General features: G+C 41.2%; 1 protein-coding gene across 1 annotated transcript in view; it reads left to right on the plus strand.

Annotated features, from left to right (window-relative positions):
* LOC131950168 (uncharacterized) overlaps positions 1 to 15,342 on the plus strand; it is a 238,073-nt gene that overhangs the window by 6,288 nt on the left and 216,443 nt on the right. Inside the window, exons 2-4 of the mRNA XM_059312221.1 lie at positions 132 to 240; positions 713 to 945; positions 10,978 to 12,067. Of these exons, the coding sequence (XP_059168204.1) occupies positions 132 to 240; positions 713 to 945; positions 10,978 to 12,067 (1,432 nt within the window). The remainder of the gene's footprint in view (positions 1 to 131; positions 241 to 712; positions 946 to 10,977; positions 12,068 to 15,342) is intronic.

The following is a 15,342-nucleotide window of genomic DNA, read 5'->3' on the forward strand; positions in this document are numbered from 1 at the left end:
CTGTCCTACACTGACCACCTGTCCTACACTGACCACCTGTCCTACACTGACCACCTGTTTCTCACATGTCCTACACTGACCACCTGTTTCTCACCTGTCCTACACTGACCACCTGTTTCTCCCACCTGCAGGAGAACCAGCAGTGCCGGCTCCTCCATCTTTGACCTGAGTGGCGAGTGTGAGCAGCTGGAGAGGGCGCTCAAAGAGAATGACGTCAACACGGTCAAGAAGTTTCTACAGGTAAAAGGGATTTGTCGGAAACACTTGTGTTCTTTTGTGTTGGGTTGTATTGTGTTGTATTTTATTGTGTTGTGTTACAAACAAGTGCTTTTTGATGTCCTCTGTGAAATGAGCATCTATTGATTGGTAAAATGGCCGTAAGAGTTGCTACAAAACGTTGCGTAGAATGTTTAATGGTCCATTGTAGCAAAACATATAGACTACGGTTAGAAAAGAGATCTACAATATTAACGTTCCATTAGATTTTTAGTTCTATTTCTCCAAAGTTTTAAATAGTTTCCAGTTCTTAGAAGCCATTTAATGCCATGTAGGCAAAGGATTCGAACCACGTCTTCAATATCATCCACTAGTCACCATGGTTAAACCACCCCCCCAGCTCTACCACACCCGTTTAACTGACCTAATCTTGACCTTTGATCCTCGGCTCCACCACACCCGGTTAACTGACGTAACCTTGACCTTTGACCCCCAGCTCTACCACACCCGGTTAACCTTGACCATTGACCCCCAGCTCCACCACACCCGGTTCCCGCTGGACGTCCACGCCAGTTTTCTGGACAAGTCCAGCTGTGACTCCCACAGCAGGCGTCAGAGTCACGTGAGTCAGGACGTGGAGATCCTGCTGAGGAAGAGTCAGACGTTGATCGACTCCCTGGAGCGTCACAGGGACAGCGAGCAGACGGATGACGCGCCCAACATTTTCAGGTACTTCCGTTGTGTGTGTGTTTGTGTGTGTGTGTGCGTGTGTGTGTATGCGTGTGTTTGTGTGCGTGTGTGTGTGCCTGGGTATGCGTGTGTATGCGTGTGTTTGTGTGTGTGTGTTTGTGTGTGTATGCGTGTGTGTATGTGTGTGTATGCGTGTGTTTGTGTGTATGTGTGTTTATCACTCAGTATACGGCTCCATCACAGTACTGCGCAAATCTGTTTGACTAGCTCATTACGAAACTGACCAAATCTTTCCGTCCGGGCCATTACGATAATGACTATAACTTTTTGATTGGGTCATTACGATACAGACTAAATCTGTTTGCCTGGGTCATCACGATCCACATTAAATCTTTCTTTCTGGGTCATTACGATACACATCAAAACATTCTCTCTGGGTCGTTTCGATATTGACCAAACCGTTCACTCCCGGTACTTTACCGTGAGTAATTTAATTTTGACGATCAACGTGCGCCTCAGTCGTAGTCTTCAAACCAAACTAAAACAATTGGCAGCACACAACTTGTGAAGTCCCTTACTACACATAGAGATCCCTTACTACACATACACTCGAGGTCCCTTACTACACATACAGTCGAGGTCCCCCTACTATACACAATGTCGAGGTCCCTTACTATACCTACAGTCGGGGTCCCTTACTACACATACAGTCGAGGTCCCTTACTACACATACAGTCGAGGTCCCTTACTATACATAAAGTCGAGGTCCCTTACTATACATAAAGTCGAGGTCCCTTACTACACATACAGTCGAGATCCCTTACTACACATAGAGGTCCCTTACTACACATAGAGTCGAGGTCCCTTATTAAATATCCTACAGTCGAGGTCCCTTATTACACATAGTCAAGATCCCTTACTACACATACAGTCGAGGACCCCTACTACACATACAGTCGAGATCCTTTACTACACATAGCGGTCCCTTACTACACATAGTCAAGATCCCTTACTACACATACAGTCGAGGTCCCTTACTACACATACAGTCGAGGTCCTTTACTACACATGCCAGCTTTAAGAGATTTGACCGCTTGACCCTGGCTCAAGAAAAGGGGTCACCCCAAGGTCGCTGCGATAATGGCACCACGCCATCTGCCAGCCCAGATAGTCAAACACTACTCGCAGGAGCGAGCCGTTAATGTAACCATGGCAACCCAGGGTACCAGGTGACCCGATGCTTCACAGCTGTCACCAATAGATCACATGACCATACCGAGGTGTTACCGAGGTTTTTATGTATTCAAATGATAGCGTATTGATTTATTTCCTACAGTTATGTGAGTACCCCACATTTTTGTGCCATTAAATCAAAATATAATATTTTGTTTTAAAATATATTTAACAAATATCTTTTAAAAATCCCACATTTTCTAAGCAGATTTCTGAAGGCGTAGTTTATTGATCGTTAAACTAATTACCATGTCAGGAACAGAATCTCCGTTTTATTTCCAACAAAACAATCTTATCAATCATAAACATACAACACAAAGTCTGTCTTTGAATTAGAAGTATTATTATTTACGTAGTATATTCAGCATCTTCTGTAGTTAATACAACCCTGTTATAATTGTACCTGTTGACTACTTCTAAAATGAGCAACTCGCCTGTTCTAAAATGACCAACTTGCCTATTCTAAAATGACCAACTCGCCTATTCTAAAATGACCAACTCGCCTATTCTAAAATGAGCAACTTGCCTATTCTAAAATGACCAACTCGCCTATTCTAAAATGAGCAACTTGCCTATTCTAAAATGACCAACTCGCCTATTCTAAAATGACCAACTTGCCTATTCTAAAATGACCAACTCGCCTATTCTAAAATGACCAACTCGCCTGTTCTAAAATGACCAACTCGCCTATTCTAAAATGACCAACTCGCCTATTCTAAAATGACCAACTCGCCTATTCTAAAATGACCAACTTGCCTATTCTAAAATGACCAACTCGCCTATTCTAAAATGACCAACTCGCCTATTCTAAAATGACCAACTCGCCTGTTCTAAAATGACCAACTTGCCTATTCTAAAATGACCAACTCGCCTATTCTAAAATGACCAACTCGCCTATTCTAAAATGACCAACTCGCCTATTCTAAAATGACAAACTCGGCTATTCTAAAGTGACCAACACGCCTATTCTAAAATGACCAACACGCCTATTCTAAAATGACCAACACGCCTATTCTAAAATGACCAACACGCCTATTGTAAAATGACCAACACGCCTATTCTAAAATGACCAACACGCCTATTCTAAAATGACCAACTCGCCTATTCTAAAATGACCAACTCGCCTATTCTAAAATGACCAACTCGCCTATTCTAAAATGACCAATTCGCCTATTCTAAAATTACCAACTCGCCTATTCTAAAATGACCAACTCGCCTTTTCTAAAATGACCAACTCGCCTATTCTAAAATGACCAACTCACCTATTCTAAAATGACCAACACGCCTATTCTAAAATGACCAACACGCCTATTCTAAAATGACCAACACGCCTATTCTAAAGTGACCAACACGCCTATTCTAAAATGACCAACACGCCTATTCTAAAATGACCAACACGCCTATTGTAAAATGACCAACACGCCTATTCTAAAATGACCAACACGCCTATTGTAAAATGACCAACACGCCTATTCTAAAATGACCAATACGCCTATTCTAAAATGACCAACACGCCTATTCTAAAATGACCAACACGCCTATTCTAAAATGACCAACTCGCCTATTCTAAAATTACCAACTCACCTATTCTAAAATGACTAACACGCCTATTCTAAAATGACCAACTCTCTTTCCTAAAATGACCAACACGCCTATTCTAAAATGACCAACTCGCCTATTCTAAAATGAGCAATTCGCCTATTCTAAAATGACCGACTCACCTATTCAAAGTGACCACTCTCTATCCTAAAATGACCAACTCGCCTATTCAAAGTGACCGCTCTCTATCCTAAAATGACCAACTCGCCTGATCAAAGTGACCGCTCTCTATCCTAAAATGACCAACTCGCCTGTTCTAAAATGACCAACTCGCCTGTTCTTAAATGACCAACACGCCTATTCTAAAATGACCAACTCGCCTTTTTTTAAAATGAGCAACACGCCTATTCTAAAATGACCAACTCGCCTATTCAAAGTGACCACTCTCTATCTTAAAATGACCAACACAGAAAATAAAGACATTACTATAACGATGTAGCTGCCAGACTGGTTCTAAATTTCCGATATATTGATCTTTAATACCATGACCATGACCTTGAAGTCAGTCTTCCCAAAATGTAACAAAACGATTTCATGTCGACTCACACACAACAAGCAAACGCTGAATAACAAACTTTCAAATCTGAGTCTTTTTGAAAATCTAAGCAAACTTTCTGGTCTAAATAAGGATTTCAATACAATAATTTAACAAGTTCTCTCATAAATCTACTGAAAAAAAAAATTTCAAATATATTTTGAATTCCTTTTGATTTGTGTTCGATTTGTTTAATTTTCTAAGTCAACATGATATTTTGAGAATCTTTTACTTTAAATCATTTTAAATCACTAAATGAACTATAGTGACGCCATTTTTGTGATTCTGCTGAAATTGTATGTTTCCATCAAATTTGTGACGTCATTAAACATATGTCTAAATACTGGTTACGTCTTTAAAAAAAAGAGGTCCTATGAATGTCCATTAATAATTTAATTTTGATTAAAATTTGTTTACATATTATACATATTTATTTGATTCTTTGCCTCTACCACGAGTTATAGACCTTGTTCCTCTTTTTAAAAAAAAAAAAATAATTTTAAAATTTATTTTATGGCAAATGTATTCGACGCGTTGAAAACCGCTTTTTAAAAAAAGTAATTTTAAAACACGGATAAAAAATTATTATCTTTAAAAAAAATTAATCTAAATTTGTGAAATTTGAAAATAACGGCAATTATTTTAATTAAATTGGATCCTCCTTAGAATCCCCCCCCCCTTCTAACTGCAGACGTCATGTCCTTTTGCTGGTGTGTGCGTGTGCCATATAAAAAACTAATATTGAAAAGTGCTGGTAACGAAAAAAATGTTTTAATGTTGGATTGGGTTAAATTGTATGAGTGTTTTACTAATCCTTGCTAGAAGATTTTAATGTTGGATTGGATCAAATGACATGAGTGTTTTACTAAGCCCTCTTTTGAAGATTTTAATGTTGGATTGGATTAAATGACTTAAATGTTTTACTAATCCTTGCTAGAAGATTTTAATGTTGGATTGGGTTAAATTATATGAGTGTTTTACTAAACCCTCTTTTGAAGATTTTAATGTCGGATTGGATCAAATGATGTGAAGTTTAAATCTGTACGAGCAGAAGTTCGACCTGCGACATCATTAGTAGAAGTAATTATAATTAAACTTCGCCGAGCGTCCAGCGTATGTCACGTGATTTTTTAACCCCTGGGTGCCAGCTGGAAAGGAAGAAAAGACCACAATTAAAAACACACACACGTGTTCTCTAGACCGGAAGTCCCTTAACGCCATCTTTGTCGTGGCCTAGGGCGGAGAAAGATAAAAGGGGGAGGGGGATCAAGGGGACGACAAAAAAATGACAATAAAAAATGTTCTGCTTTGTTTTAAAAACATCATAATGTTGTTTTTAAACTCACGTGTAGATTTAATGATGTCGTGCTTTTGTTTTTGTCTTTGCGTGTTGTTTTTCTTCTCCTACGGGCATGTGATGGTTATATATGAAACCCATATCTTAAGAGGGTGATAACTATGCTTGCTAATCCTAATCCTTACCGCATCAGTTAGATGGACGCCACAGACCACACCTCAGCCACCGCTTTATGATTAATCCTAAGTTATTGTAGAGTCGAGTTCCCTATTCGATCCTGACTGTCCATGGAGCAAGTGAAGTAGAGTTCATCTGTTTTTGTGACTTCGGCATTTGAAGAGATAGTGTGATCAGCACTATACCTAGCCGCCTTTACTTTCCCTAACGTGAGTTAGGTACCCATTAGAGCTGGGTACCCTCAGGGACGTTCTACTAACTTGAACCTGGATTCGAACTCAAGACTTTCAGCCACGCCATCCCTTTCTTAAGTTGAAGTAATCGAAAACTTCTCGACAGTTTAATCCTAACCTCTTCACACTACCCTAACCTGAAGCCTCTAACCGTGGTTTAACCCTAACCTCTACATAAGCCTCTAACCGTGGTTTAACCCTAACCTCTACATAAGCCTCTAACCGTGGTTTAACCCTAACCTCTACATAAGCCTCTAACCGTGGTTTAACCCTAACCTCTACATAAGCCTCTAACCGTGGTTTAACCCTAACCTCTACATAAGCCTCTAACCGTGGTTTAACCCTAACCTCTACATAAGCCTCTAACCGTGGTTTAACCCTAACCTCTACATAAGCCTCTAACCGTGGTTTAACCCTAACCTCTACATAAGCCTCTAACCGTGGTTTAACCCTAACCTCTACATAAGCCTCTAACCGTGGTTTAACCCTAACCTCTACATAAGCCTCTAACCGTGGTTTAACCCTAACCTCTACATAAGCCTCTAACCGTGGTTTAACCCTAACCTCTACATAAGCCTCTAACCGTGGTTTAACCCTAACCGGAAGCCTCTAACCGTGGTTTAACCCTAACCTCTACATAAGCCTCTAACCGTGGTTTAACCCTAACCGGAAGCCTCTAACCGTGGTTTAACCCTAACCGGAAGCCTCTAACCGTGGTTTAACCCTAACCTCTACATAAGCCTCTAACCGTGGTTTAACCCTAACCGGAAGCCTCTAACCGTGGTTTAACCCTAACCGGAAGCCTCTAACCGTGGTTTAACCCTAACCTCTACATAAGCCTCTAACCATGGTTTAACCCTAACCTCTACATAAGCCTCTAACCGTGGTTTAACCCTAACCTCTACATAAGCCTCTAACCGTGGTTTAACCCTAACCTCTACATAAGCCTCTAACCGTGGTTTAACCCTAACCTCTACATAAGCCTCTAACCGTGGTTTAACCCTAACCTCTACATAAGCCTCTAACCGTGGTTTAACCCTAACCTCTACATAAGCCTCTAACCGTGGTTTAACCCTAACCGGAAGCCTCTAACCGTGGTTTAACCCTAACCTCTACATAAGCCTCTAACCGTGGTTTAACCCTAACCGGAAGCCTCTAACCGTGGTTTAACCCTAACCGGAAGCCTCTAACCGTGGTTTAACCCTAACCTCTACATAAGCCTCTAACCGTGGTTTAACCCTAACCGGAAGCCTCTAACCGTGGTTTAACCCTAACCGGAAGCCTCTAACCGTGGTTTAACCCTAACCTCTACATAAGCCTCTAACCATGGTTTAACCCTAACCTCTACATAAGCCTCTAACCGTGGTTTAACCCTAACCGGAAACCTCTAACCGTGGTTTAACCCTAACCCAACAGGCCACATGCTACTAAAATCACCCAGTCAAATCTCAGTGGAAAGTCCTTTCAAGTCGATCACCCTTGAATCACAGCTTGACACAAATCGATGGGCCTCGGGTTAATCAATGACATTTTTAATGACATCAATAATTGAATCAATGACATTTTTAATGACATCAATAATTGAGACGTCCGATTTCCTCATTTGACGGCAGACGTCTAGTGAGCGTTTCATTATATGGGTGACGTGCAGCCTCGTTTTGAATGTAGGTTGATGTTGGGACAGTAGGTTGGCTTAATTAGTTGACCCACAGTATACATGTCACTCGATGTTGACCTACATTCAGGTCAATGTTGACATACATACATGTCACTACGATGTTGACCTACATTCAGGTCACGGCAATATTGACCTAAGACACAGGTCCCTAGGACATTGACCTACGACACACATGTCTTTAGGACATTGACCTACGACACACAGGCCTCAATGAATGTCGACATAATGACTTCCATGTCTTCTCATAGTTAAAAATACCAGATAATGTGAAATATTGCGATGACTCAGTTTAGAAGTTCATACATTATTTTAATTTTTTTTATTTTAGTTCTGTTTCGAATGTATTATTAGTTACAGCTAATTTCATAGATGTTTCAATAGTCCAGGCCGCACAGTTGAATTACCAGACAATACTTCTATCCAACCAAGGCGACTTTACACAACCAAAATATTCTCCAACTTTAAAATGGTCGATTCCATCAACATTGGCGACCGAAAGTTCCTGTTGGGGTAATTTTGTTAACTTCTGGCGAACGATAAGGACCGAAATGGTCAAAGTACAACTAATAACATTGTGATGATCTTGAAGAAACTTTCCCTACTTTCATATCACCTAACTTGTATCAAAATTCAACACAACATTCATTGCATATAACGTCTTCAATCTTAAATACTTGCAGAGAACCTTCTCCAACCTTCAAAAGCTTAAGTTTCCCAAGTTTACTCTCAAACTAATTTATATGTTTAGTCATATTTGTACGTCAATTTAAAGTAAAACTTCATTTAAATTTCAACTCAACGATACCCACCATCCAAAGTACACTGTAATCGTTGAACGATCCCGTAAGCCCACGATACAGCGAGCATCAAACGATACGCTATCAATTCAATGAATACGATTACTCGAGGTAATTGCTAAAAACGATTACCTCCAGAGACTGGAGTGCGATTTGCCTGGCTTTACAAACGGACTTGTTTGTTTGACCGAGTAGGTCAATATTGTGTGACGCCAAACATTTTTACACCAGCAAATTTGCACAGCCTACGATTCTGTTATCGATACCGTCCATTTGTCTACGCCTCTGTTATCGATACCGTACATTTGTCTACGCCTCTATTATCGATACCGTACATTTGTCTACATCTCTGTTATCGATACCGTACATTTGTCTACATCTCTGTTATCGATACCGTACATTTGTCTACGCCTCTATTTTGTATACCGTACATTTGTCTACGCCTCTGTTATCGATACCGTACGTGTGTCTACGCCTCTGTTATCAATACTGTACATTTGTCTACGCCTCTGTTATCGATACCGTACATTTATCTACACCTCTGTTATCGATACCGTACATTTGTCTACGTCTCTGTTATCAATACCGTACATTTGTCTACGCCTCTGTTATCGATACCGTACATTTTTCTACGCCTCTGTTATCGATACCGTACATTTGTCTACGCCTCTGTTATCGATACCGTACATTTGTCTACACCTCTGTTATCGATACCGTACATTTCTCTACGCCTCTGTTATCGATACTGTACATTTGTCTACACCTCTGTTATCGATACCGTACATTTATCTACGCCTCTGTTATCGATACCGTACATTTATCTACGCCCCTGTTATCAATACCATACATTTGTCTACACCTCTGTTATCGATACCGTACATTTGTCCACGCCTCTGTTATCGATACCGTACGTTTGTCTACGTCTCTGTTTTCGATACCGTACATTTCTCTACGCCTCTGTTATCGATACCGTACATTTGCCTACGCCTCTGTTATCGATACCGTAATTTGCCTACGCCTCTGTTATCGATACCGTACATTTGTCTACGCCTCTGTTATCGATACCGTACATTTGTCCACGCCTCTGTTATCGATACCGTACGTTTGTCTACGTCTCTGTTTTCGATACCGTACATTTCTCTACGCCTCTGTTATCGATACCGTACATTTGTCTACGCCTCTGTTATCGATACCGTACATTTCTCTAGGCCTCTGTTATCGATACCGTACATTTGTCTACGCCTCTGTTATCGATACCGTACATTTATCTACGCCTCTGTTATCGATACCGTACATTTGTCTACACCTCTGTTATCGATACCGTACATTTGTCCACGCCTCTGTTATCGATACCGTACGTTTGTCTACGTCTCTGTTTTCGATACCGTACATTTGTCTACGCCTCTGTTATCGATACCGTACATTTGCCTACGCCTCTGTTATCGATACCGTACATTTGCCTACGCCTCTGTTATCGATACCGTACAGTTGCCTACGCCTCTGTTATCGATACCGTACATTTGTCTACGCCTCTGTTATCGATACCGTACATTTCTCTACGCCTCTGTTATCGATACCGTACATTTGTCTACGCCTCTGTTATCGATACCGTACATTTGTCTACGCCTCTGTTATCGATACCTTACATTTTTCTACGCCTCTGTTATCGATACCTTACATTTTTCTACGCCTCTGTTATCGATACCTTACATTTGTCTACGCCTCTGTTATCGATACCGTATATTTGTCTACGCCTCTGGTATCGATACCGTACATTTGTTGAAACACGATTTTAATCTTTACAAAAATTATCGTGAATAATTTAAATACGTAATTAGGAAAGTTAGAATTTATTTGTTTTCATATTTAAATAACAGCGACTGAATAATATACATCTATGATTTTGTTATTTGTTTACTTTTTATTTAGCCTTTGTAAATTAAATTAAGTAGAATGTAGTTAAAAAGCGACAATTGTAATTTTCAATTTTTTTTTCTACTCATTTTTGGAGAATGTAAATATTTTGGAATATATGGGCCGCCTTGTGGATTTTAAAGGCACGTTCCGTATTTTAAGGATTTCAACTCGCAAATAAAGTTTAACTAGGTCTCTGTTCCATTTTACTTCTTAAGTTAATTAACAGAAGATCTTATTTCCCATGGCGCTTATTGTGACTGTTTTCTGAACTTTTGATCTGGTTGTGAATTTATTTGCAGGTCCTGCTTACACCTTTATAATTAATGTATTTGCAGGTTACACCTTTATAATTAATGTATTTGAAGGTCCTCGTTACACCTTTATAATTCATGTATTTGCAGGTCCTGCTTACACCTTTATAATTGATGTATTTGCAGGTCCTGCTTACACCTTTATAATTCATGTATTTGCAGGTCATCCTTACACCTTTATAATTGATGTATTTGCAGGTTACACCTTTATAATTCATGTATTTGCAGGTTACACCTTTATAATTAATGTATTTGTAGGTCCTGCTTACACCTTTATAACTAATGTATTTGCAGGTCCTCCTTGCACCTGGCCATCCAGTACAGCTCCCTGGATGTCCTAAAGGTCCTCCTCAAGTACGGCGTGGACCCCAACGAACCGTCCGCCCTCCAGTCCAAGAGCAGACGCAGCAGTCAATACGGCAGCAGCGAAGCCCCCAGCCCCACCGTCCCCGCCATTCTACTCCCGGGGTTCCAGCACCCAGAACCTTGCCAGGCATCCCCCACCCCCACAGTCCCGCCCCAGGAGCACCAGTTTTACCTGGAAGACCCCCGTACGGAGACGGACAACTCTCATTCTCGCCAGAGACTCAGCGTCAATCCCCCGGCTGCTCCTTCATTCAAACATTCTCGACGCTGTTCCGACTGGCCTTCGTTAATCACCGTAGGCGGAAACTCCCGAACACCGGGCTCCGGACGGTCTAGCCACTATAACCACCTACCGGAAATAGTCGAGACTTCGGTCGAGAACGGTTTTAATTTCTCAGCTCACTACTCCAAAGACGACTTGATGAACTTACCGTGTCTGTATCTTGCAGTGGTCGACGGTAACCCGTATGTTGTCCAGCTTCTACTCCGTTACGGCGCCCAGCCCAACGTTCAGGACACGCATGGCTGCTCCCCGCTCCACCTCGCCTGCTGCCAGGAGTACTTCAACCTGGAGAACATCCGCAGCCTGCTCAAGTACGGGGGGCGCGCCCACCTCAAGAACGTCAACAACGACACGCCCTGCACCCTCTACCCCGACATCGTCAACGAACAGAGGGCCGTGGTCAGAGCAGCGCTGACCCGGTTGACCTTCACCCAGCCTGGTAAACCAAGATCAAGGACATCAACCGTGACGAGCCAGAACACACGAGACTACCCGATGCCTCCCACGCCCTCACACGACCCCTCCGCTTCCGGTCGTTCTGGAAGCGTCAGCCGGTTCTTTAAGCGGTTGAGCTCAGACCCCCGCCCCCGGGGCAGGGACCGTCGCATCACACGTGACGAGAGCTCGACGTTCGTGTCGGAGGCGCTCCGGGAGAGGACGTACTCGATCGGGTCCGGCAAGAGCCGGCACTACTCGACCTGCATCCAGGAGGACATGGAAAGTGACATCTCGCTGGTGAGTTCATGTCGTACATGTCATATATGTCATCATGTCCTATATGTCATCATATCTAACATGTCATATATGTCCTCATGCCATCATGTCCTACATGTGATATATGTCATCATGTCATACATGTCTAACATGTCAGAAATGTCATTATGTCATAGTGTCTTACATGTCCTCGTGTCTTATATGTCATCATGTCTTACATGGCATCATTACTTTCCAGTCCTTCATGACTTACCTGTCATCATGTTATAATGTCAAAAATGTCATCATGCCATCATGTCCCACATGTCATCACATCTTACATGTCATTATGTCTCAGTAGTGTCACCAAGTTAGCATTGCCACATTATCATCAACAACACGACTGTCACTAATATCATCAATCATTATATATATATATATATATATATATATATATATATATATATATATATATATATATATATATATATATATATATAGTTTTGAATAATGTGTTATTGAACCAGAAAACCAGAGAAAATGCCACAGAAATAATTCCCCAGTCATAATATTACGTCTAGTTTTGTGCGAATAAAAGTTAGTTTGGCCAAAGCTGCCAGATAAATTCACGTTTTGGTGTAACCCGCCCAGGATAATGTGAACGTGTGTTTGAATAATGTAGCGATAATGTAAGCAATTAGCTAATGTTTGGTCTGCTTGCTGTCTGAATGTAGAGTATTACTTTCACTGGTGCTGAGTGTAGTCTGTTATTTTTCTTTCTTATTTTGGCAGTTTTATTACTTTTCTTTTTACTTTCTTGTATACAGAGTATAGAAGAAGTATCGTGATTGCGCTGAATGATTAACATACATTTCGACAGTTTTTCGCCCGATTACAATGATATTGTCACCCCTTCCCTACTGTAATAGAAGAATATACGAGAAAGTTTAGGGGAGATCACTTCCGCTTTTATAAATTTTTCTTCCAAAGGTTTTTTTTTCTTTTCAAATCCACATCCAGTGTTTCTTCTAGACTTTTTTCTCCGGGGGGGGGGCACTTGATATTTTCGGGGTGTGGGGGGGGGGGGGGGGGTCACTGGTAAAAGTATATGTTTTCTATATAAATTCCATTTCGTTTGGGGGGGGGGGGGGGGGCTGTAGACTTTCTTCGGGGGCCTTAGCCCCCCCCCTCCTCCCCCCCTCCACGAAGAGATGCCTGTTACATACATTTCTATTCGGGGACTGCGCTGCCCGGCACTAGAACTCTAGACAGGATAACTCCTCTTCACCTGCCCTATGGGCGGTCAAGTTCGAAAAGTGAACTTTACATTTCTCGCACAAAGAATGCTAGTTGTTGTAACTGCGGAAAGTACTTGCCGTTTTTTTTATCATCTCCTAGACATTTTATTTCACGACAAATTTTTTCTAGAACAATTTCGCCGACACTAATGATATTTGGCGTTATGGTCTAATTTCTACCAGTCTCTGGGTAGATGGACCTATGTGTTATTGGTTATTTAAGAATATTCTTGTATCATGTTAGGTTGAGCTGGGCTTAAGTTGGACTTGTCACTGTACTTTTATAAACTCTTTATATCACACACACACACATCACGCACACATCACACACATCACACACACACATCACACACATCACACACATCACACACATCGCACACACACATCACACATCACACACACATCACACACATCACACACACACATCACACACATCACACACATCACACACACATCACACATCACACACATCACACACACACATCACACACACACACATCACACACACATCACACACATCACACACACACATCACACATCACACACACATCACACACATCACACACACGCATCACACACATCACACACATCACACACATCACACACACACATCACACATCACACACATCACACACACATCACACACATCACACACACACATCACACATCACACACACATCACACACATCACACACACACATCACACACATCACACACACACACATCACACACACACACATCACACATCACACATCACACACACACACATCGCACACATCACACACACACACATCACACACACGACACACATCACACACATCACACACACATATCACACACACATCACACACATATCACACACATCACACACATCACACATCACACACACATCACACACACACATCACACACATCACACACACACACATCACATACACGACACACATCACACACCTCACACACACACATCACACACACATCACACACATATCACACACATCACACACACACATCACACACATAACACACACATCACACACACACACATCACACATCACACATCACACACACACACATCACACATCACACACACATCACACACATCACATACATCACATACATCACATATCACACATCACACACACACACACATCACACACACACACATCACACACACACATCACACACATCACACACGCACATCACACACATCACACACATCACACACATCACACATCACACATCACACACACATCACACACACACACATCACACACACACACATCACACACACATCACACACACGTCACACACATCACACACACACACATCATACACACGACACACACACGAGAGTTCATCACTTTATATCGTGTTCAACAATACATCTATACTTTGAAGGAGGGTGGGGGGAGAGAGGAGATTAAAATGAATTTGAGTGTGTTGATGGCAATGATTGAGGGTGATTGAAATTATGTGATTGTGGTGATTGCAATAATTGGGGGGGTGATTAAAACGATGCTCGCAACATCTATAATGTGCTCAGATAAAAACGAATACAAAAATGTTTTAAAGTGATAAAACCAATCAGCTAGTGATGAGCTAACCGGAGGTAAGTTTAGCCAACAAACAAACAAAAATATATGGCTTAAATGTTTGTTGCAGACTTTTATTTTACTCTAGATCTCGTGACAGATGAATCATGCAGTAAAAATAAAATCATGGCAAAACTTGTGAGGCTTTACTAACAACATAGGAAAATCCATTTTTCAAATTACTAAAAGCACAAACAATGTTCAAACAGACATTGTGATGATTTTCTTATCTTTTCCAGCGGGATCACTTATAATTAATTAATTTTAGGAAATAAAAAAAACAATTAATCATTCATTCAAATATGCTTTTTCACCAACAGTTTATTTATTAAAATGCATTATTCTAGTTTTTTTTAACCGCTTAATTAAACAGGCGATTTCATTGACTAATGTGCACGAGTCTTCCTATCACGTGATGTCGAGCA

Source organism: Physella acuta, unplaced genomic scaffold (genome assembly GCF_028476545.2).
Source record: "Physella acuta isolate Inbredline_101_S28 unplaced genomic scaffold, ASM2847654v3 ptg000741l, whole genome shotgun sequence".
NCBI lineage: Eukaryota > Metazoa > Mollusca > Gastropoda > Physidae > Physella > Physella acuta.